Here is a 21918-nt window from a genome sequence, read left to right as displayed (position 1 = left end):
AAGGAAGGAAGGAAGGAAGGAAGGAAGGAAGGAAGGAAGGAAGGAAGGAAGGAAGGAAGAAGGGAGGGGCTAATTCTTTTGGGATGAGAGAAGACATCTTTTTCAGCATCATTAAACCAAAAGTAAATCGTTTCTTTTTCTCCCTCCCACATAGAGGCTTTAAGGGTAGGACTTCAAATGGGTTTAAGCTATGTTATATCATTCAGTCTCTGCTTCCTCTTCAATACCTCATTTGTCCCAATGACTGCTTTAGCAGGGATAATGAAAGGGAATATTGCCTTTATTTTCCCTGGACAGGAAAAGTGCTGTGGTGTGAATGGTCCATCAGACTGGCAAAAATACAAGTCAGCCTTCCGGGATGAGAATAATGATGCTGACTACCCTTGGCCTCATCAGTGCTGCGTTATGGACGCTCTCTATAAGCCACTCAATCTCGACGCCTGTAAACTTGGTGTGTCTGGTTACTATCACAGCAAGGTAAGAAATTCCCCTTTCACTAAAGAACTGGTAGAATGGTCTGTACTTTAAGGAGAACACAGTACAAAAGAGGAGGTGATCAGAACGATGAAAGTGATCTAGATTTTGCTTCATGGGATTATGGATGCCTGTCTTTAAAAAGAGAAGGGAGGCAGCTAGGTAGCACAGTGGAGAGAGTGCCAGGCCTGTAGAACTGGGTTCAAATTTGGCCTCATATACTTCCTGGTTATATGAACCTGGATAAATCACTTAATCCAGATTGTCTAGCCCTTGTCATGTTTCTGTCTTAGAACTGATGCTAGGATAGAAAGTAAGGGGAGAGACAGAGAGAGAGACAAACAGACAGACAGACAGAGACAGGGACAGAGAGAGAAAGAGAGGGAAGGGGGTGGGGGGCAGCTGGGTAGCTCAGTGGATTGAGAGCCAGGCCTAGAGATGGGAGGTCCTAGGTTCAAATCTGACCTCAGACACTTTCTAGCTGTGTGACCCTGGGCAAGTCACTTGACCCCCATTGCCTACCCTTACCACTCTTCTGCCTTGGAGCCAATACTCAGTATTGACTCTAGGACAGAAGGTAATGGTTTAAAAAAAATTTTTTTAAAGGGAGGGAGGGAGGGAGAGAGAGACACACACACTAAGAGACACACACAGAGAGAGAAATTGAAAGTTTACAAGGGAAATTTGCTACATATCTTTACAAATTTGAAGGGCTATCAGTGATATGATGGCAATAGCCCATGCCTTATTTTTTTTATGCTATTTTTTCAGTTATATGTAGAAACTGTTTTTATGGTCGTTTTCTGACATTTTAAGGTTCATATTTCCTCCCCCGCCCCCTTCCTCTACCTTCCTGAGGCACTAACTGGTCTGATACAGGTTATACGAGCTATACATATTTCCATATTGCTCATGTCGTGATAGAAGACATCTATTACACATACAAAAGAAAATTCACTGTGGAAATAAAGTGGAAGATGACATCCATGCCTACCTTATGTCCTGTCTCCCACAGAAAACAGAGGGTCACTTAGCTAGTTTGCCAGCAAGCCAGTGCAAATATCACTTTTTCCTAACAGATCGGCCCTTTGCTCAAGCCACCAGCCAAGTGGTCTCACCAGAATCAATAAGGGCCACCTGTGCGGCCCCCATCCTGTCCTAGAGGTCGCAGTATCCCTCTGGACCACAAGATGGTGCTCAGCCCTCAGCCTCAGACCATTTCCCTTGGAGCAGTCCATCAAATGGCATTTTTTTTTAAGGAAGGACTGTGTCAGACACTACCAGACTCCTAGGATATGAGGAAAGGAAAGTTCACCTCTAATGGGGGAGACGGCGTCCAGACAGCATGCACTAAAAGAATCTATTCTGGGGAATGGGAGGCAATCCCTTAGGGAGAGTATTAAAATTTTGTTTGTTGGTTCTAAGGCAGAAGAGCAGTAAAGACTAGGCAATGGGGGTCAAGTGACTTGCCCAGGGTCACACAGGTAGGAAGTGTCTGAGGTCAGATTTGAACCCAGGACCTCCCATCTCTGGGCTTGGCTCTCCATTCACTGTCACCCAGCTGCCCCCCTAATTTAATTTTAATATCAGCTATGCCTAGTTTTGTAGTGATTGTGTTACATATACAATAATTATATTCTAGGAGAGAGGTAGAGAAAGTAACTTTTTGTCATTTGAATTCTATTTTCTCTTTTTTTTTTTAACCTTTACTTTCAGACTTAGTATCATTTCTAAGGCAGAAAAGTGGTAAGGACTAGGCAAAGGGGGTTAAAATGTCCTCCCCAGGGTCACACAGCTAGGAAGTGTCTGAGGTCACATTTGAACCCAAGAGCTCTTGTCTCTAGGCCTGACTCCTGAGCCACCCAGCTATCCCCAATTGCCCAGCAATTTATTTCTGAAAGCAACAAATGTCGCTCATCATGAAGAAAGGTTTTAAAAACAAAAGAGAAAGCATTTCCTATCCTTGTATAAAATAAAATTGAGAAGTCAATGGATAAATGCATCGGTGGGCATGAGCAAAGACATTACAAATAAGGAATTATGCAGGAGTTGTGGTGTCAGATATCAAAGAAGAAACTCAGTACATGGAGCAATAAATAGCAGGGCCAGTCACTGCACAGCTCCTGAGCTCCCCTGGTCCACACGCAAAGGAAAGAGGCTGTGAGGGGTCAGCTGAGTGGCTCAGTGGACTGAGAGCCAGACTTAGAGATGGGAGGTCCTGGGTTCTAATTTGGCCTCAAACATCCTGGACAAGTCACTTAACCCCCATTGCCTGCCCGTTACCACTCTTCTGCCTTGGAACCAATATAATGCTGATTCTAAGATGGAAGGTGAGGATTTAAAAGAAAAAAATAAGAATAGAAGATTCCCCGGGGATCAGCTGGGCACTCTGTGGCAGACCTGAGGGAGTCTCCATCGGGCAGCCCCAGGGAATGGGCAGCTATGGGTGTGTTGCCATCCACATCCCCAGAGACAGCTGTGGCAGCCATGAGCGTACGGCCCCACGTACACTCCTGGGCACGGTGTCTCCTAGAAGAAGGAACAAAGCGGCGAGTTCAGAGAACTGAAACTAAAGTGACTTAGCGATGGGGTGGCACGTGAGGGCAGGCCAAAGAATATTTCAATCCTTCGGCCAGGGGAGAGTAGCTCTGCCCCTACTAGGTGCCATCCACTGTGCCAAGTGCTAGGCCTGGCTAATAAGGAAGTGGACTCGCTCCCCAAATCCCCCAGTGCCGGGAGGCACTGCAACCTTTGAAACCTGAGTCAAGAAAATTTAGCACAAAGAAAAGAGTAAGCAGTAACTTCCAGAACCCTTCATGCTGCACGAGTTGGCATTGGTAGGGAATATGAATGGATTCAGAAAGGACAAATATGAGGCGGCAGGCAAAAATGGTGACTGAGAGAAAGTAGCTGAGATTTTTTTGTTTTTAATGTCATGTTTAAGATTGTTCTCTTTGGGGGGGTGGTAGGTACCCTCTGACAACACACTTCTTGGGACTGCCCAAAACTAGACTGAGGACCTTTCAGTGGCCCAGTGAAATTGTTCCTATGTTTTTATGTTTCCTAAGTATTTCCATCAATTATGTAGAGCAAAGGTCTCTAACCATATTTTTTTTTTCATTTTTTATTGTCCTGCAAAGCACACTTCCATATTAGTCATTGTTGACTAATCATAAACTAAACATAATCAAAATCCCCAAAGAAAACCATAAATACTGTTGTGAAAGAGGACTCTAACCTTTCTTTCTCTGGAGGTGGAAAGCATTCCCTGGCATGAGTTTTTCAGCATTGTTCCATCTCACTGCATGGCTGAGAGCAGCTAAGCTTTTGCAGATCTTCATCATCTAATATCTACCATCTTTTCTAACGATTCATGACCTCTCTTGAGCTGAGTGATCCTGGGCAAGTCACTTAACCCCAATTGCCTAGCCCTCTCTTCTACCTTGGAACTGATATTTATTTATTGGGGGGGTGGATACTGTCTTTTATTTAATTAATTAATTTAGAGCATTTTTCCATGGTTACAGGATTCATGTTCTATCTCTCCCCTCCTCCCACCCCTTCCCATAGCTGACAGACAATTTGGAACTGATATTTAGTATCAATCTAAGACCAAAAATAAGGGTCAGTAAGTATCTTTATAAAGATTTAAATTGTTGGAGAGCAGCTGGGTAGCTCAATGGATTAAGAGCCAGGCCTAGAGATGGGAAGTCCTGGGTTCAAATCTGCACTCAAATACTTCCTAGCTGTGTGACCCTGAATAAGTCACCTAACTCCTATTGCCTAGCCCTTACTGCTCTTCTGCCTTGGAACCAGACACAGTATTGATTCTAAGACAGAAGATAAGGGTTAAAAAATAATTTTTTTAATTTGTTAACTAAATGAGATAAAAAGAACTTTGTAAAGCTTAAAGTATCATATATGTCATATATATACATATATATATATATGTAGTGCTTATGTTTATTTTAATGTAATAGAATATCCTAATATAGAAATGGGGCCAAGATATGAAGGGCTTTAAAAGCCAAACAAACAATTTTATATTTGACTTTGGAAGTGATAATAATAACAAATTCAATAAACTGGAGTGATATGATCATACCTAAACTGTAGGAAAATCATTTTGATAGAGGAGTAGAAGATGGAACAGAGTGGAAAGAAACTTGAGGCAGGGAGACCAATTAGAAAATTATTCAAGTGGAGGCAGCTGGGTAGCTCAGTGGATTGAGAGTCAGGCCTAGAGACGGGAGGTCCTGGGTTCAAATCTGACCTCAGACACTTCCCAGCTGTGTGTGACCCTGGGCAAGTCACTTGACCCCCATTGCCCACCCTTACCACTCTTCCACCTATGAGCCAATACACAGAAGTTAAGGGTTTTAAAAAAAAATTATTCAAGTAATCTAGATGTGAAGTGGTGAGGGACTGCACCATCAGAGAAGGGAAAGAAAGGGATGTATATGAGAAATATCAGGGACAGGTAGGTGGCTCAGTGGATAGAGTGAGGCCTAGAGGTCCTGGGTTCAAATCCGACCTTGGGCACTTCCTCACTGTGTGTGACCCTGGGAGAGTCCCTGTTTAACCCCCCTTGCTTAGTCCCTGTTTAACACCCTTCTTCTGTCTATCAGACGTTGAGGAGAACTGTCATCAGGCAGACCTAGAGCACAAAGCTCTAAGACCATCAGTGTCCATGGAGGCAGCAAGGTCAAGGACAATGAATGTTGAGTAAAAGCTATTCAACTTGACCCTAAGAAATTATTTGCCCCCACAGAACGCCATTCTGGCCAACTTGGTTTTGCAATCATGTCAGTAACTCACAGTGATAGATCAGTAAGTCAATCAGAATTTCTTAAATATTTACTAAGTGCCAGGCACTGTGCCAAGTGCTGGGAATACAAAGAAAGTCCCAGCTGGACTGACTGGGCTCTCCTGGAGCTCACGCTGGAGACAGCGCAATAGGGGCAGGGAGTAGGTGGAAATCCATGGAAGGGGAGAGCTTCAGTGGCTGAGGATGAGGTGAGAAGCCTCTTACAGAGGCCCCGGGCTTTGCCTTGTGTCTTGGAGGAAGCCAGAGAGAGGGAACAGAACATTTCAAGCAGGGGCGAGAGCCAGGGCAAAGGGTGCCAGTAATGGATGTTTGATAGAAGGGAGATAGAGAGAGAGCCTATGTTGAGTCTCTCTTCCAGCTCTCCCCTGGGGCTGAATATACACCAAGAGACTTTTAGGGGGTATCACTCCAAAACTGGGTGACCTGGATGGTTGTGCCGCCCCACAGGAGTCGGTGGCAAGGATCCCCTATAAGAGGACATTTGTGGTACCCCAATCCTATTCTGAATAAGGATGGGGTTCACATAAACCTCCCCCCAGTCAGTTAATTTCACAGCGGGTGGTCTGGCTTCAAGATGGAGGCAGCCAAACCAAGCTGTGGTTCCCCTCTCCCTGGTTGTCTCTCAGGCACTCTGGAATGCTATCTGACTTTTGAATGGCTTTTTATTATTTGCAAATCAGGGATTGGGGAAAGGGGTGAAGGAAGAGGGATTTTGGGGTGCCCTCTTCGCTGTTCCTATAGAGTCTGTCACTTGGGTGGAATCCCTAGTGGTTCAGACTCCTAAGCTTCACCCCTCACCCCTTCTCCTTCTCTTTCTATTTCTCTTTCTATTTTTCTGTTTCTATCCTTTTCTATAATTGTAAGTTTTGACTGAAAAGGGTCTCTCTGCAAGGTTGGGTAATGGGTGAGGGAGACTAAGAGATGGCTCCCAAAATGGAGATCAAAAACTTAGCTCACTCGATGGTTGAAGTCTTGATGGGTGAGTTGCAAAGGAATGGCTTCGATCAGGGAATCTGGGTTTCAATTTCCAAAAAAAAGATCCTCAGGAAGCCCTCAAGACTGGGTCTGAGCTGGGATACCTGCCTCCTCCTTTTTCCCAGTCCTCCACCCGAAAACCTCTCCTCTCCCCTCCTTCTCAGAGAAATTCCCAGAATCCTCTCCTCATCTCAACTGTCAGCAACTGTCCACCACTGCTTTCTTCTCCCTTTGGTTCCCTCTCCTCTGTACAAAAACCCATCCTTACAATTGAAGTTGGGTCATGGTGGGCAGTGGGGACTGGGGAGTAAGAAAACAGGAAAGGAGAAAGTGCTGGACTGGACCCAAAAGTAACCTGGAATAGCCAATGAAGATGGGAAGGGGAAGACAATAAGCATTTATATAGCACCCACTGTGGGCTGGGATAAAGTACTTTAGAATTACTTGATTTGATTCTCATAACAACCCTGCAAAGTAGATGCTGTTTTTATCCCCATTTTACAAAAAGAGGAAACTGAGGCAATCGGGGATTAAGTGAATTACACAGGGTCAAGATGCTAATAAATGATTATGCCCATATATGAACTTGAGTCCTCCTGACTCCATGTCCCACATTCTATTCATTGTGCTACCTGGCTCAGATAAGAAATAGGGAACATTTCATGAATTTGTATGCCATCCTTAAGCAGGGTGATTAGGAAGATCTAGGCAAGTGATTAATGGTGCCAAGTGGCTCTAGATAGATGGCACTGACCACTTGGCTTGCTGAGCCAGATAGGAGAACCCTCTTGGTCAATGGTGATTATAGGTACAGCTCCTGTCACCCAGATGTCCATACATTTGTTCTGAACTAATAAATGCTCTTGACCAAAATCGATAATCCTCCTTAGAATCCCAGGCCAGTGGTAGGGAGGCTTTTGAGGTGGGTGGCCCATGTTAGTATCAAGAATTTGCTTTGTAGAAGTATTATCTGAAGTTATTGTATATAACAGAGCAGCTGGGGGGCTTGATGGATAGAGAAAGATGGGAGGTCCTGGCAAAAATCTGGCCTTCAGATGTATGAACCCAGGCAAGTCGCTTAACCCTAGAAGCCTAAACCTTGTCACTCTTCTGTCTTAGAGTTGACACTAAGACAGAACATACAGTTTAAAAAAAATTATTGGGGTAGCCAGGTGGCTCAGTGGATAGAGAGCCAGGCTTGGAGATGGGAGGATGGGGTTTAAATCTGGCTTCAGACACTTCCTAGCTATCACTTAACCCCCATGGCCTAGCCCTTAGCACTCATCTGCCTTGGAACTAATACTTATTATCTATTCTAAGATGGAAGGTTGAGTTAAAAAAAAATTTATTGTATCCACCCCTTTGGCAAAGCTGTGCTAAACTAAGCTCTAAAGTAGAACATGGATAATAACCCAGAGCTGGAAAAGACCTCAGAGACCACTTAGCTGAACCCTCTCATTTTACAGGATAAGGAAACTGAGGCTCATAGAGGTTGAGTGACTAACCCAAGGTTACCCAGGTAATTCAAGGTGGGCTTTGAACCCTTGTTGCTTACCGTAGCATGCTCTTTTCATTAAACTATATGGTCTCGAGGGAAGAATAGCCTTATTATGTCAGATGCTATAGTAGTTTATCCCTCATTGTCCCTTCTCTTTCACGTCCTGCTAGAGGGCTAGGACTCTCCACTAAGTGCTCCTCTGCTCCTTCCTCAGGGCTGCTACGAGCTGATCTCAGGACCAATGAACCGACATGCCTGGGGTGTTGCATGGTTTGGATTTGCCATTCTCTGCTGGACTGTGAGTATTTCCTGGTGTAAACTGTCTTGATGAGAGGATGACAGAGGTGCAAAACTGCTATGAAGTCTCTAGCCCAGTGAGGGTGAACCTATGGCACAGGTGCCCAAGATGGCACACAGAGCCCTCTCTGTGGGCACATGGTTGCCCTCCCTCTTCCCCTCCCCACCCAGAGTTCATTACTAGAAAGGCAGAAGAACTCAGGCAGAGCTTCTCCCCTCCCTCTCTCCCTGCCCCTCTGCCCAGCAACCAATGGGAGCACCCAGGGAATAGGGTGGGTGGCTCACAGGCAGCAGAGTTGGAGGGGAGCAGAGAGCTCAGGGCACTCCCCTACCCCTCTCTATACTTCTGAGAACATTCCTCACTTCCCCCACCCTTCTGTCCAGCAATCCCTTGGGAGTCCTTCCTTCCTTCCTCCCCTGTGTGAGGTAAGGGGGAGGGGGATACACCTGGCACTCAATAGGAGGAGGGCATACCACTCAGCCAGGGGTGGGAGTGATGGCACTTGGTCTGGGGGAGATGGGGAGATGGAGCCCAGCACTCCATCTGTAAAAGGTTCACCATCATTCCTCTAGACCAGTGATTCCCAAAGTGGGCACTACCACCCCCTGGTGGGTGCTATAGTGATCCAGGGAAGTGGTGATGGCCACAGGTGCATTTATCTTTCCTATTAATTGCTATTTAAATTTTTAAAAATTTAATTTCCAGGGGGCCAAATAATATTTTTTCTGGAAAGGGGGCGGTAGGCCAAAAAAGTTTGGGAACCACTGCTCTAGACTCTCATTTCCAGTCTAAAGAAAACCAGTCCCTAGAAGTGAAGGCAAGTTGGGGTCCAAGGTCCCCTTTGTATAGGTCTGTTTATAGATGGTGGTTATATGCAGAACAGTAGACAGCTAGATGGTGTCTTAGATAGAGCACTGGAACTTGCAATCAGAAAGACAGCTTCATGAGTTCAAATCTGGCCTCAGACAATTACTAGCTATGTGATGGTGGGCAAGCCACTTAATCCTGTTTGCCCCAGTTCTTCATCTGTCAAAATGAGGTGGGGTTTGGGGTGGGCAGCCACAGGACACAATAGATCAAGTGCCAGGCCTGGAGTTAGGAAGACCTGGATTCAAATCTGGCATCAGAAACCTCCTAGCTGTGTGACCCCAAGGGAAGGTCACTTAACCCCATTTGCCTAATCCTTGGCCCTTCTGTCTTAGAGTTGTTATTAAGAAAGAAAGAATATGGAAAAATAAATATTGCTAATTAAATTAATTAAAGAATTAAACATTAAAATTAGTTTAAGAATTAAAAAATAATAATAATACCTCTTCCCTAACTATGCCCTAAGTTTGTTGTGTTTTGTTTTGTTTTGTTTTGTTTTTAAAAGATAGGGCACCTGTTAAATTTGAAGGTTGCCTAAACCTGAATGTTGCATTTTCTTAAATATGAGAGGTATTTCTAATGTAATGACTTCTTAATTTCTTTCTAGTTCTGTGTTCTCCTGGGCACCATGTTCTATTGGAGTAGAATTGAATACTGAAAACAAGAGTGGCACCATTGTTCTTCATTCCTCCCAAGTCCCTCCAGAGTCAGTGCATGGACCCATTCATTGTCCTCCATATACTATCCCTTTTGTGTTCCAGAGTCATAGAAGCATTTTCTACTCATCAAATTGCCTGGTCTGCCACTGCCAAGGAAGCACACCAACATTCACTTTTCTCTTCCCTGGATCCCATAGCTCTCATGACTAGGGTATATCATCACCGTTGTCTCTTACACTAATATTTCCGTAGATTGGCCAGGATGCAAGATACAGATGGAATGTGGATAACAAGTGCTCCCGTAGTTAACTCATCTGCTCCCTGTTCACTATTGGATCCTGAGACATTCAAAAGTCCCCTGATTCCTGATTTCAGCTAACCTGGCCTGTTTTGTTTGTGCAAACTCATCGTAGCTTGCTGGTGCTTTTCTAAAGAATCCAGTTCCACCCAAAGGTGGAGGGCAAGAGGAGTTCATGCTCCCTAGACTTTGACCTATCCCATACAGACTGAGAGGGGTGAAGGAGGAAGGAGGAGGTATCAGTTACCTACTGCAATGTACTTTATTTTTGATTCCTCTGCACCTAACATCTGTGGAAATGCTCGGAGCTCCTTTCATGGCTGTCTATAGTTTGTTCTCAGGGGCAATTACTTATTTGACTTAGCTAACCACAAAGACTGAAATGATGTGTACTCTGCTCAGTGGCCCCATTTTTGCTCTTGATTTGAAGCTTTGGGGGTCAATTCCATGGGTTCCTATAGGCACAAAACAGATTTGTGTGTCTAATAAATCTTGGTCTTGTAGGTTTTCAAGCAACTGAACTGAAACACCCTTTAAGCAGGGGGAAATGGGGATCATCTATGTCTTGTGATCAGCTGCAATTGGTGGGAATTTGAGGAGGGGAGTCAGAATATTTCTCTTTTGTTTATTTTCACACATCCTAAGGGTTGCAATTGTTTCTAAACATTTCTATGAATAAAAATGACTTGAGAAATTATCTTTTTATCTCTCTTGTTATTCATTTTTGCAAAATACTTAATAAGCATCTGCTTTGTTCACAGAACTATGGTATCAAAGGATTATAGATTTAGAGGTGAAAAGGATCTTTGAAAGAGATCTAACCTGATCTCTCTCATTTAGAAGAGGAGGAACCTAAGTCTCAGAGTAGTTAAATGGTTTGCCAAGGTCACACAGTTGGTAAGTGAACTTGCCAAGTCCACTGAAACCAAATCCAGCCCTTTTTCCACAACACAATAAATGCTGGAAAAAATACCAAACTTGGCTGTCTTTGTTGCTGCTTTTATCAAACTTGTATTCTATTGAGGGATGACAAAAGCATAAATAGATATAATACAAAATATTAAATGCCATGTTCATTAAAAAGTTCCATTAAACAAATATTTAATGGATGTTTACATTAAATGATTCTAGTTACTAGGAAAAGAAAAAAGCCAAGTATTTATTCCCTGCTTGCCCTTCAAGGAGATACATGTCTGAGCCAGAGAAGGAGTAAAAAGAGCAAAGGAGATATCAGGGAAAGTGTGCTGCAAAAATGTGAGAAGGGAGAACAATATTTGGGGGAGATCAAAGAAGGCTTCATAAAAGATATGAAACTTGATCTGGACCTTGAAGGGTGATAAAGCTTTTTTAAAAAAATAATACCTTTTATTTAATTAATTAATTTAGAACTTTTTTCTATGGTTACAGGAGTCATGTTCTATCCCTCTCCTCCTCCCACCCCCTCCCATAGTCAACACACAATTCCACTGGGTTTTACATGTATCATTGATCAAGACCTATTTCCATATTATTGATATTTGCGCTAGGGTGCTCATTTTGATTCAGTATCCCTAATTATATCCCACTTCACCTATGTGATCAGGCAGTTGTTTTTCTTCTGTGTTTCTACTCCCTCAGTTCTTCCTCTGAATGTGGATAGCTTTCTTTCTCATAGTTCTCTCATAGTTGTCCTGGATCATTGCGTTGTTGCTAGTAGAGAAACCTATTACATTTGCTTTTACCAAAGTGTATCTGTCTCTGTGTACAATATTCTCCTGGTTCTGCTCCTTTCACTCTGCATCAATTCCTGGAGGTCTTTCCAGTTCACATGGAATTCCTCCAGTTCATTATTCCTTTGAGCACAATAGTATTCCAGGTGATAAAGCTTCTGAAAAGAGGCAAAAAAGGTGAGGAGGCAGCTAAGTGGCACAGTGGATACAGCACCAGAGTTGGAGTCAGGAGGACCTGACTTCAAATCTGACTTCATATACTTCATAGCTGTATAATACTGGACAAGTGTGCATAGCCTTTGCCCTTCTGTCAAGAGTTTTTATTAGAACTAGAACTAGAACTAGAACTATATAGTTTTTACTATAACCAGGATCAAATTGCCTTCCAGCACCAGAAAGGGAAAAGGAAGGGAGGAAGGGAATAAATTTGATCATATAACTTAGGAAAACTTGTGTGGAGATTTGTTATAACATCTACTTGTTAATAAATAAATGTTTAAAGAGTTTTTACTAGGAAAGAAGGTAAAGGTTTTAAATTTTTTTAATATCCTGGCCTATTTACATATAAATTTTAGGAGACAGCATTGTGAGTTCCAGTTTGGCTGAAATGTATAGCACATAGAGAGGAATATTGTGAAATTAGATTGGAAATAGAGATTGAAACCAATTTATGGGGGTCTAAAATGTCAGGATCAGTTTGTATCAAGATTGAAGGGAGCCACTGAAAATTATTGATTTTGGGGAAATGGCGTGGTCAGACCTCTGGCTTGGGAAGTTTATTTTGGAAATTTCATGAAGAAAAGATTGAGAGAAGAATGGGAGTGATCAGGGAGATGGGCAGCCTGGACAAGAAGGGATGAGAATCTGTAGTAGAATGATGGTGGTATGAGGAGAAAAAAGGAAAAGGATCAGACATGTCATGAAGGTCAGCAGGACTTTGGAGTTGATTGGGACTGCAGGGTCAAAGAGATAGAAGAGGGAAGGATGACTCCAAAGTCATCAACCTGAATTGCCATGATTTTCAGAGGCTCAGAAGGGCTTGAATGGGAGAAAGGGAAATAATAAATTCACGTTAGCACATGTTGAGTTTGAAATGTTCATAGAATGGACATTCAGATGCAGGAGATATTCAGTCAGGAATTAGAGATGCGGGACTATAGTCTGAGAAATGTGGCTGTCGTTCAATCATTTCAGTAGGTCCAACTCTTCATTATCCCTTTTGGGGATTTTTTTAATGCAGATACTGGAGTGGTTGCCATTTCTTTCTCCAGATCATTTTACAGATGAGGAAACTGTGGCCAACAAGGTTAAGTGATTTACCCGGGATGATAAAACTAGCAAGTGTCTGAAGCCAGATTTTATTTTATTTTTTGTCTTTTAAAAAATTTGCGTATGATATTTTTTGAGTAAAAAAGGATGTATCACAGTCAGCTTATGTACCAGTAACATCAAATAGATGAATTACATACTAGGAGAAATTAGAATTGTCTCTTCTCCACAAAACTAGATTTTAGATATATTAGTAAACTTGTAAAAAATAAATAAATATTGCTAGACAAACCTTTTTTATAAGTATCTGAGGCTGGATTTGAACTTGAGTCTTCCTAACATTCAGCCTGGTGCTCTACTATTGAAATGACTTCCTAAATGGTCTTCCTGCCTCATGTCTCTCCCCACTCCAATCTGTCTTCCAAATTAAAATGGTTTTCTTTTTATGCAGACTTGGCCATGACACTCGGTAACCCAGACTCCAGTAGCTCACTATTGCATATATATAAATAAACACCTGTTTGGCTTTTAAAGCCAAACCCTTCAATTTATCTTTTTTCAGTCTCATTATACATTACTTTTCTTCCTGCATCATACACTCTAATGCAAGCACACACTAGTGGCTCCTCTATTTCCCATCTCCTTGCCTTTGCTCTGGTTATCTCTCCTATGTGGAATACACTCCTCCTTCATCTCTGCCTTGTTGAATCTCTCAGTACCTTTAAGATGCAGCTCAAAGAGCAACTAGGTGGCTTACTGGTTAGAGAAGCAGGTCTAGAATGAGAGGTCCTGGGTTCAAATATGACCTCAGACACTTTTTAGCTATGTGACCCTGGGCATGCTTCCAGAAGTTATGATGAGATGTAATGGAAGTGCCTCAGAGAGATTTGGAGGACAGAAAGCCATCCTGTAACTGATCCCAATGTGCTAATCTCATGAAAAACAGAAACCTCTTTTGTTGACTGTCCAGAAGGCCAAGAGTTGAGCCTATGCTGGACTTGTAACCAGTATCAGTATCCCAGGGAGTGAGAAGTAACCTTCAAGACCCAGCCCCAATAGCGGTGGGAAGGATTCATCCAGTAATGATGTCATATTTGAATTTGGTGGGACCCACATTTTGTGGAAACGATGTTAAGTCTGAGCTCATTCCCCCCAGAGACCAAAGGACTGTGGGGAAAGGCAGGATGCTCTATCTTCAGAAGAAATAACCCTTTGTAAAAGAGGATTGGTGCTAAATGGTTAAATGGAAGTGGTATGCTAATCGTTGGTGGCTAATAGTAGAGGAAGCTACATCCAATATGGTGGCTGCAGCTGAGTGCATTAGAGAAGACCCCTCAGGGATTTCTCTAGAACCCAGAGAACAAAATATAGCCAGCTTTGATCTGAGACAGAGACCAAAGCCAGAGAGTGCATTCTAGATACACTAAAACACAGGTCTGACCAAGTCGCTCTCCCATTCTGGAAGCCCCAATGGCTTCCCCTTGGCTCTTGGATAAAATACAGACTCTCATTTGGTTTTTTGTTTATTTATTTTAATAAACCCTTACCTTAACTTATTGAGTATGGGTTCCAAGGTAGAAGAGTGGTAAGGGCTAGACAGTAAGAGTTAGATGACTTGGTCAGGGTCACACATCTAGGAAGTGTCTGAGACCATATTTGAACCCAGGACCTCCTGACTCTAGGGCTGGCTCTCTATCCACTGAGCCACCCAACTGCCCACCCCCTCCCCCCCAACCCCAATTTGGCTTTTTAAGCCCTTTTCATCCTGGCTCTCATTATCATTCCAGGACTATTGTACGTCCTATATTCTTGCCAGTATAGCTAGAGCATTTGCTCTTCCCTTTACATACCGTCACATCTCCTGATCCCATGCCTTTGCCCAGGCTCTCTCCCATGCCCAGAATGCACCCACTCATAACCTATACCTGACAGAATTCTTAGTTTCTTTAGAAAGTCAACTGAAAAAACTGGAAAATAAGGGGGTGTCCATTGACTGGGGAATGGCTGAACAAATTGTGGTATCTGCTGGTGATGGAATACTATTGTGCTGAAAGGAATAATGAACTGGAGGAATTCCATGTGAACTGGAATGAACTCCAGGAATTGATGCAGAGTGAAAGGAGCAGAGCCAGAAGAACAATGTACACAGAGACTGAAACATTATAGCACAATTGAATGTAATGGACTTTTCTACTAGCAGCAATGCAATGGTCCAGGACAATCCAGAAGAACTTAGGGAAAAGAACGCTATCCACATCCAGAGAAAGAACTGTGGGAGCAGAAACACAGAAGAAAAACATATGATCAATCATGTGGTTTGATTGGGGTTTTTAAGTTAAAAGATCATTCTACCGAAGATATGAATAATATGGAAATAGGTTTTGAACAATGATATATGTATAACCCAGTGGAACTGCTTGTCAGCTCCAGGAGTGGGAAGGAAAGAGTGGGGAGGGGGGAAAAGGGGGAAAGGGGGTGGAATCATGAATCATGGAACCATGGAAAAATATTCTAAATTTAAAAAGAAAAAAAAAAGAAAGTCAAATGAAAACTGAAACATTGTAGGATGATCAAATGTGATTGACTTTGCTACTATAGCAGTGCAATGATCCAGGACAATTCTGAGGGACTTATGAGAAAGAACGCTATCCACATTGTTATAGATAGTTTGTAAGGTAGAAATAAATTTAAGATAGGAAACAGATAGACCAAAGCAGAAGCCTGGCTGGGATTATGGACATTCTAACATCAAATGCAGAGAGAGGTTTGTGCTGAGAGACTTGGCAGTGGCTGGCAGGAGTTATCCTGGAGGAGTGTGGTGGTGGCATCCAGTCAACCAAGGCTCTGCAGCCTGTGGTTATTTTGGGAGCTGAAGAAGATAGGAGGGAACATCAAGCAAGCCTAGGTTGAGTGAAAGCTACTATTCTGCTTTTGGTGGACAACAAGCAGATAGCCTTTTACTCCCTAGAGCCCTTTCTGGATTTACTTGCTGTACAAGGATTGGGTTCCTGTGTCCTGACTACACATCTGAGGATTATCTTGGACAAGTGGTATGAAACTCCCAAATTCCCAGCTCCTCTCCAGCTTTAGCCAGAACAGGCTGGTTGTTTAGTTGAGTAGGGAAAGTCAGCTTCAAACCAACATTCTAATGGCAGTTGGTACTTCTCCTGAGAGTTAGAAATCCTTTACCCTCTTTCCCTTCTTTACCAAGTATTAAACTTAATTTTATAAAGCTTCCTGTTTATTCTCCTCTACACCAAGAGCCCACATAGCCCCATAAAATTATTTGTTATCCCTGACTAGTTTGTTGTGGCAGTTAACTGTCAGTTACCCAGCTAAACTGTTTTCTCATTTCCCAAATCCCCTGTGTGGTTTTATTTAGTTTAATCCTTTCATTCCTTTCCCTAGTGGAGTTTGGGTATGTATCTAGAGTGTGTTTATTCCCCTGTCTGGCTCCAGTCCCACACTTGCCTTTTTACAATTGGTACCCTCAAAAGGGTTGGTTAGGCTAGGAGGAGAAAAGGAAGTGCATACAGAGAAGTTAAGAGACTAACTGGAAGTTGAGCAGACCTGAAGATTCCAAAGAGCCTATTGGTCATTGGCTCCTAGTTAATATTCTGAGGAGGAGCTGCTCCACTCAGCTCCAGTTAGCTCCTCACCAATTCCATTCATAAAAACAGTGCAAAGCCCTATTTTATAACTCAGGCACAGGACAACACCTGGACAAGGTTTTTTTCCTCCTTTTTTTTTCTTTTTCCCTGGAATTGCTGTTTTACTACTAAATTGTAATACCTAAGTATTAATTCACAGAGGCTAACACCACCACCATAGTAACACCTGATTATTCAATTGTAACACTAATAGGAAGATATGACTGATTGGATGTTACATCTCTTATGGCAATGTATATTAGTAAATCAGTATGTATTATTTAAGTGTATAGCCAAATATTGTAGGATGGCTTTAAAAGGTTTTTTTGTTTTGTTTTGTTTTGCTTTGCTTTGCTTTGCTTTTTAAAACCCTTACCTTTCATCTTGGAATCAATACTGTGTATTGGTTCCAAGGCAGAAGAGTGGTAAGGGCTAGGCAATGGGGGTCAAGTGACTTGCCCAGGGTCACACAGCTTGGAGGTGTCTGAGGCCAGCTTTGAACCTCGGACCTCCTGTCTCTATGCTTGGCTCTCAGTCCACTGAGCTACCCAGCTGCCCACCCTGGCTTTAAGTTTTGAAGTAGTACAACCAGTTTTAGACATAACAGTGCTTGATTTACTAGCACATTTGCTGGTTATTGCATTTTGTGGTTATGTGATATGTAGGATCAGGTGGTTATTCTTTTGTGTTGGTCATTTCTTACGATTATTATTACCTGACTATTCAAAGATTTAGAAATTAAAGTCATGATTAAGATAATGCAAACTAAGATTGATACACTGGAATTGTATGTGCAAAATGGAAATGCTTTTGGTCTGGAGAAAGGAAAGATGGGGAAGCATCTGGCTACACTGGAAATGGGTCTAGATTACAAAATGAAGAGGAAACATGGGGAAATAATAAGGGACCAGTTAATTTGTTACCATTGAGGGACATTTTGATAATTATGGACAATGACATCGTCCATTTAAAGAAACATACACAATTTAAGGCAGAGGACATTGAGGCAATTAAAAGAACACCCAAATTCTTTGATGTGCCTAGCAAAGTGGTCAAGGAACTGAGAACAGCCATTAAGATGCATGACTTGGATTTCAATGACTTTCATTTCTTTCTCTGGGAAGACCTTAAAAAGAGAGAGAGGGATAAGGTTTTGGCAGAAACCCGTACTACTCAGAGATTGCCTTTTTACAACATCCAGAGAAAGAACTGTGGGAGTAGGAATGCAGATGAAAACATGTTTTATCACTTGTTCATTTGGGTATAGGACTCGGAGTTTTAGTTAATATTACAAAAGATTATTACAAAAATGAATAATATGGAAATAGGTTTTGAATGATAATATATGTATAACCCAATAATGCAATTGTTTGTCAGCTCTGGGAGGGAGGAGGAGTGAAGAGGGAAGGGAGACAACAAGAATCATATAACTATGGGAAAATTTTAAAAATAAAATAAAAATAGAAAGTCAACTGAAGGCAGGAAAATTCACTCAGGAATTTTTTTTTTTAGTCTTCATATTCTCCAGCTTCCTCCTGGCCTTGTCTACAAATGGGTCAAGATTACCCCAGCTTTTGGGACAAGAACTCACTCTTCGACAAAAACTGCTGGGAAAATTGGAAAACAGTATGGGAAAAATTAGGTTGAGATCAACATCTTATACCCTATACCAAGATAAATTCAAAACAGGTAAAAGACTTAAATATAAAGAATGAAATCATAAATAAATTAGGTGAATATAGAATAGTATGCCTGTCAGATCTGTGGGAAAGGAAGGAATTTAAGGCCAAGCAAAAGATAAAGAATATTGCAAAATGTAAAATGAATGACTTTGAGTATATCAAATTAAAAAGGGTTTGTACAAAAAAAATCAATGCAACCAAAATTAGAAGGAAAGCAACGAACTGTGAGAACATTTTTATTACAAAACTCTCGGACAAACCAGAAGCGAGAGCCCAGCTGACTGAGGTCTCTTTTTAAAGAGGCCTCTTCTGCATCACTTCCTGTGGTCTCCTCTTAGTTTACATGTCCAATCACAACAGATGCATTTCTTAGGACTGCCCACAAGGCAGTCAGTAAATTCTGATTTGTCACTCATTCTAACACATGTGGGTTACAGGCCACCCAAGCTGTGGGTTAAATGGAGATGTTTTCACCTTTAGTGATTAAATTTTAAAATGGGCAAGGTAGATTTAATCTCATTATCACAAAACCAAGCCCTAGAAGGTGGTGGAGTCAGCAGTGGTCTCTCCCTATCAGTTCTATTTTCCCTTAAAGGGAGGTTTTTTTAAATGTTTTTTGGGGGAGGTGAGGGTTTTTTGGAAGGCAGAGCTCAGCACAATACTGTTTGGTAAAGTTAATATAGGAGAGATTTTTTTGGAGTTTGGATTTCTTTCAGAACTCTTTATAAAAAGTCAAATTTGCATAATGTGAATTTTCATAAAGAAGCATCTGTAATAGGTATTTCATAAATGCTTGTTGAATGAATTTTAATATATAGATTATAATTAAAGGATATTCAGCCTGATGAAATATTTAGCCTGGGGATATTCAGCTTGGCAAAAAGAAGAGTTGAGAGAGGAAAGAAAGGGAAAGCTATCCTGAAGTATTTTAAGAGTTGTCATGTTGAAATGATAAGCCTTTTTCTGTTTTGTTCCAAGAATAACTATGAGAAATGAACAAGGGCTATAAAGATGTGTATTTTGGCCCCATTGTAAAGAAAAACTCCCTCATAAACAGAGATATCCAAAAACAAACTAATCTTAAAGAGCAGTAGGTTTCCCCTCTCTTGAGGTCTTCAAGTAAATGTTGGAAATCCAATTGTCAGGTATTTGGTAGGAGAAATTTTTATTCAGGCTCAAGATAGTGAACTAGATCAGCTCCTGGATTCTTTCCAATTTGGAGATTCTAAGATTTCAAATCATTTGCCTTGTCCCCAGTGAGAAACACCTTATCCATTCCCATGGAGTTTGTCAAGACTGATCAGGGGCATGGTGATATGGAATGTACTCCTTCCTCCCCCTGACTTCTTAGAATTTCTAGTTTCCTTCCAAGCTCAGGTCATTGATTGGCCTGGATTTGGATGTTAATAGAATTGAGGAGTCAGAACCAGGCAGATGACCAGAATGAAAAGTGGTCAAAAGTTCATTGTCTCCTCTAGGGACATCCTAGGCTTCCTTGGTTGGCCCTAAACTGCTTAACATTTTTATCAGTAACCTGGTTAAGAGTACAGATGGTATGCTCATCAATCTGCAAATCACAAAGCTTAGAGAAATAGCTAAAACATGGAAGACAGTCAGGATCCTGAAAGCTCTTCACAGGCTAGAGTACAGGACTGAATCCAAGATGAAATTCAATAGGAATAACAGGAAAATTGTGCTTCTAGGTATTAAAAAATCAAAACAGGGCAGCCAAGCTTAGATAGCAGATTTTTCTCTTTAAAAAAAAAAATAGATGTTTCAATGGGCTGGAAGTACGAGTCACCCATATGATGAGACAGTCAAAAATATTATTGTGGTCTTGGGCTGCTTTGAGAAGCAGAGCTTCTTTTTTTCTATTTTTTAAACCCTTACCTTTCATCTTAGAATCAGTACTGTGTATTGGTTCCAAGACAGAAGAGCGCTAAGGGCTAGGCAATGAGGGTTAAGTGATAGGAAGAGACTGAAGCCAGATTTGAACCCAGGACCTCCCATCACTAGGCCTGGCTCTTAATCCAAACCCAGCTGCCTCCTAAAGCAGAGTTCCCCTGGTCAGATCTCATCTGGAGCATTTTATTCAGTTCTGGGCACATGGTTTAAGAGGAACACTGATAGGCTGGAGAACATTTAGGGAGGATAACCAGGATGCTAGGTCCCTGATTCCAAAGGGATGTGAAGACTGGTTGAAGGAATTAGATATGTTTAGCCCTTGAAGAAGGGCTATCTTCAAACAGAGCTCTGATAGGGGAGGAAAAGGAGATTTTATTTATTTTGGTCCCAGCGGTCAGAACTAGAAATAATGGGCACAAGTGGCAAAGAGCCTAAAAATTTAGGCTTGATGTCAGGAAAAACTCACCAATAATTCCATCTTAGAATCAATACTAATTATTGGTTCTAAGGCAGAAGAGTGGTAAAGGCTAGGCAGTAGAGGTTAAGTGACTTGTCCAGGGTCACACAGCTAGGAAGTATCTGAGGTCAATTTATATTTATACCCAGGACCTCTCATCTCCAGGTCTGGCTCTCAAGCCCCCCAGCAGTCCCCCACAATAATGATTCTAAGATGGAAGGTAAGAGTTAAAAAAATGACACTAAGATTTTTGGGACACCCTGTATACATAATGTCTTCCCCAGTTAAAAGAGGCAATAATAATATGGAAATAGGTCTTGATCAATGACACATGTAAAACCCAGTGGAATTGCTCATTGGTTACAGGAGTGAGGTGGGAAGAGGAGAGGGAAAGAACATGAATCATGTAAAAATATTCTAAATTAATTAAATAAAAATTTTAAAACTAAAAATTTTTAATTAGAAATTTTAAAATTAAATTTAAATTATATATATATTTCAAATACATATTTATATATAATTTAAACATATAAATATAAATTAAATAATAAAAATTTTTTCAAATTAAAAAAAAAATAAGCTCCTTGAAAGTAGTTGGTTTCATTTTTTTTGTATCTCCAAGACCTACAATTCCTGGGATGTTTGAAGCAGGTATTTAACAAATGTTTGTTATATTATTTATATTCTATCATATATTGTATTCATTATATAAATCATTTCTATTATTACATAATATATATATAAAATTTATAACATTATATTATATAATGACAAGGAATTGTTTCACTTATGGGCTGGACCTCTTGCCACCCTCGAACTTTTGTGATTAGTCTAGTTTAAATACTGCGTATGATGCCAAGAATTATTGTGACACTCTGTAACCTCCTCACAGAGTAGTATACACACCATGGATCAATGACCAACACCAGTCAAGTTTAGATGCAACATACCTTTATTCACCAGGTTGTACTAGCCCAGTGTTGGAATCCTCCAGGTCCAAAAAGACCTCCAGGATCCCTTCTCCAAAACCTACAAAATCCCTAGGAACTCAGCAAAAAGGAAAGGAAGAATTTTGGCTTGCCCACGAGCTTGTCTTTTATAGAGCTGGCCTGGAACAATCCCTCTGATATGTATTTCTCAACCTATATGAATACTCTTTTAAAAAAGAAATCTACCCCTTTTATTCTTAACCCAGTTTTGTTGGGAGAGATGATTGTATCTTTATAGAAATGTGTGTACGTATGTATATGTATATGTGTGTATACACACACACACACATGTTATCATTATGTTTTATACTATTCAGCTTTAGTTACCCTCTTCTGTGTGTCTAGTTCGAAAGAATTTTA

General features: G+C 41.3%; 1 protein-coding gene across 1 annotated transcript in view; it reads left to right on the top strand.

The window, feature by feature from the left end:
• Window positions 1–9635, top strand: part of UPK1B (uroplakin 1B) — a 26882-nt gene extending 17247 nt beyond the window's left edge. Inside the window, exons 2-4 of the mRNA XM_044669174.1 lie at window positions 298–477; window positions 7990–8073; window positions 9548–9635. Of these exons, the coding sequence (XP_044525109.1) occupies window positions 298–477; window positions 7990–8073; window positions 9548–9598 (315 nt within the window). The 3' untranslated portion in view covers window positions 9599–9635. The remainder of the gene's footprint in view (window positions 1–297; window positions 478–7989; window positions 8074–9547) is intronic.
• The last annotated feature ends 12283 nt before the right edge of the window (window positions 9636–21918 follow it).

The sequence above is a fragment of the Gracilinanus agilis genome, chromosome 3, assembly GCF_016433145.1.
Source record: "Gracilinanus agilis isolate LMUSP501 chromosome 3, AgileGrace, whole genome shotgun sequence".
NCBI lineage: Eukaryota > Metazoa > Chordata > Mammalia > Didelphimorphia > Didelphidae > Gracilinanus > Gracilinanus agilis.
This window is presented reverse-complemented; position numbering and strand designations above follow the sequence as displayed.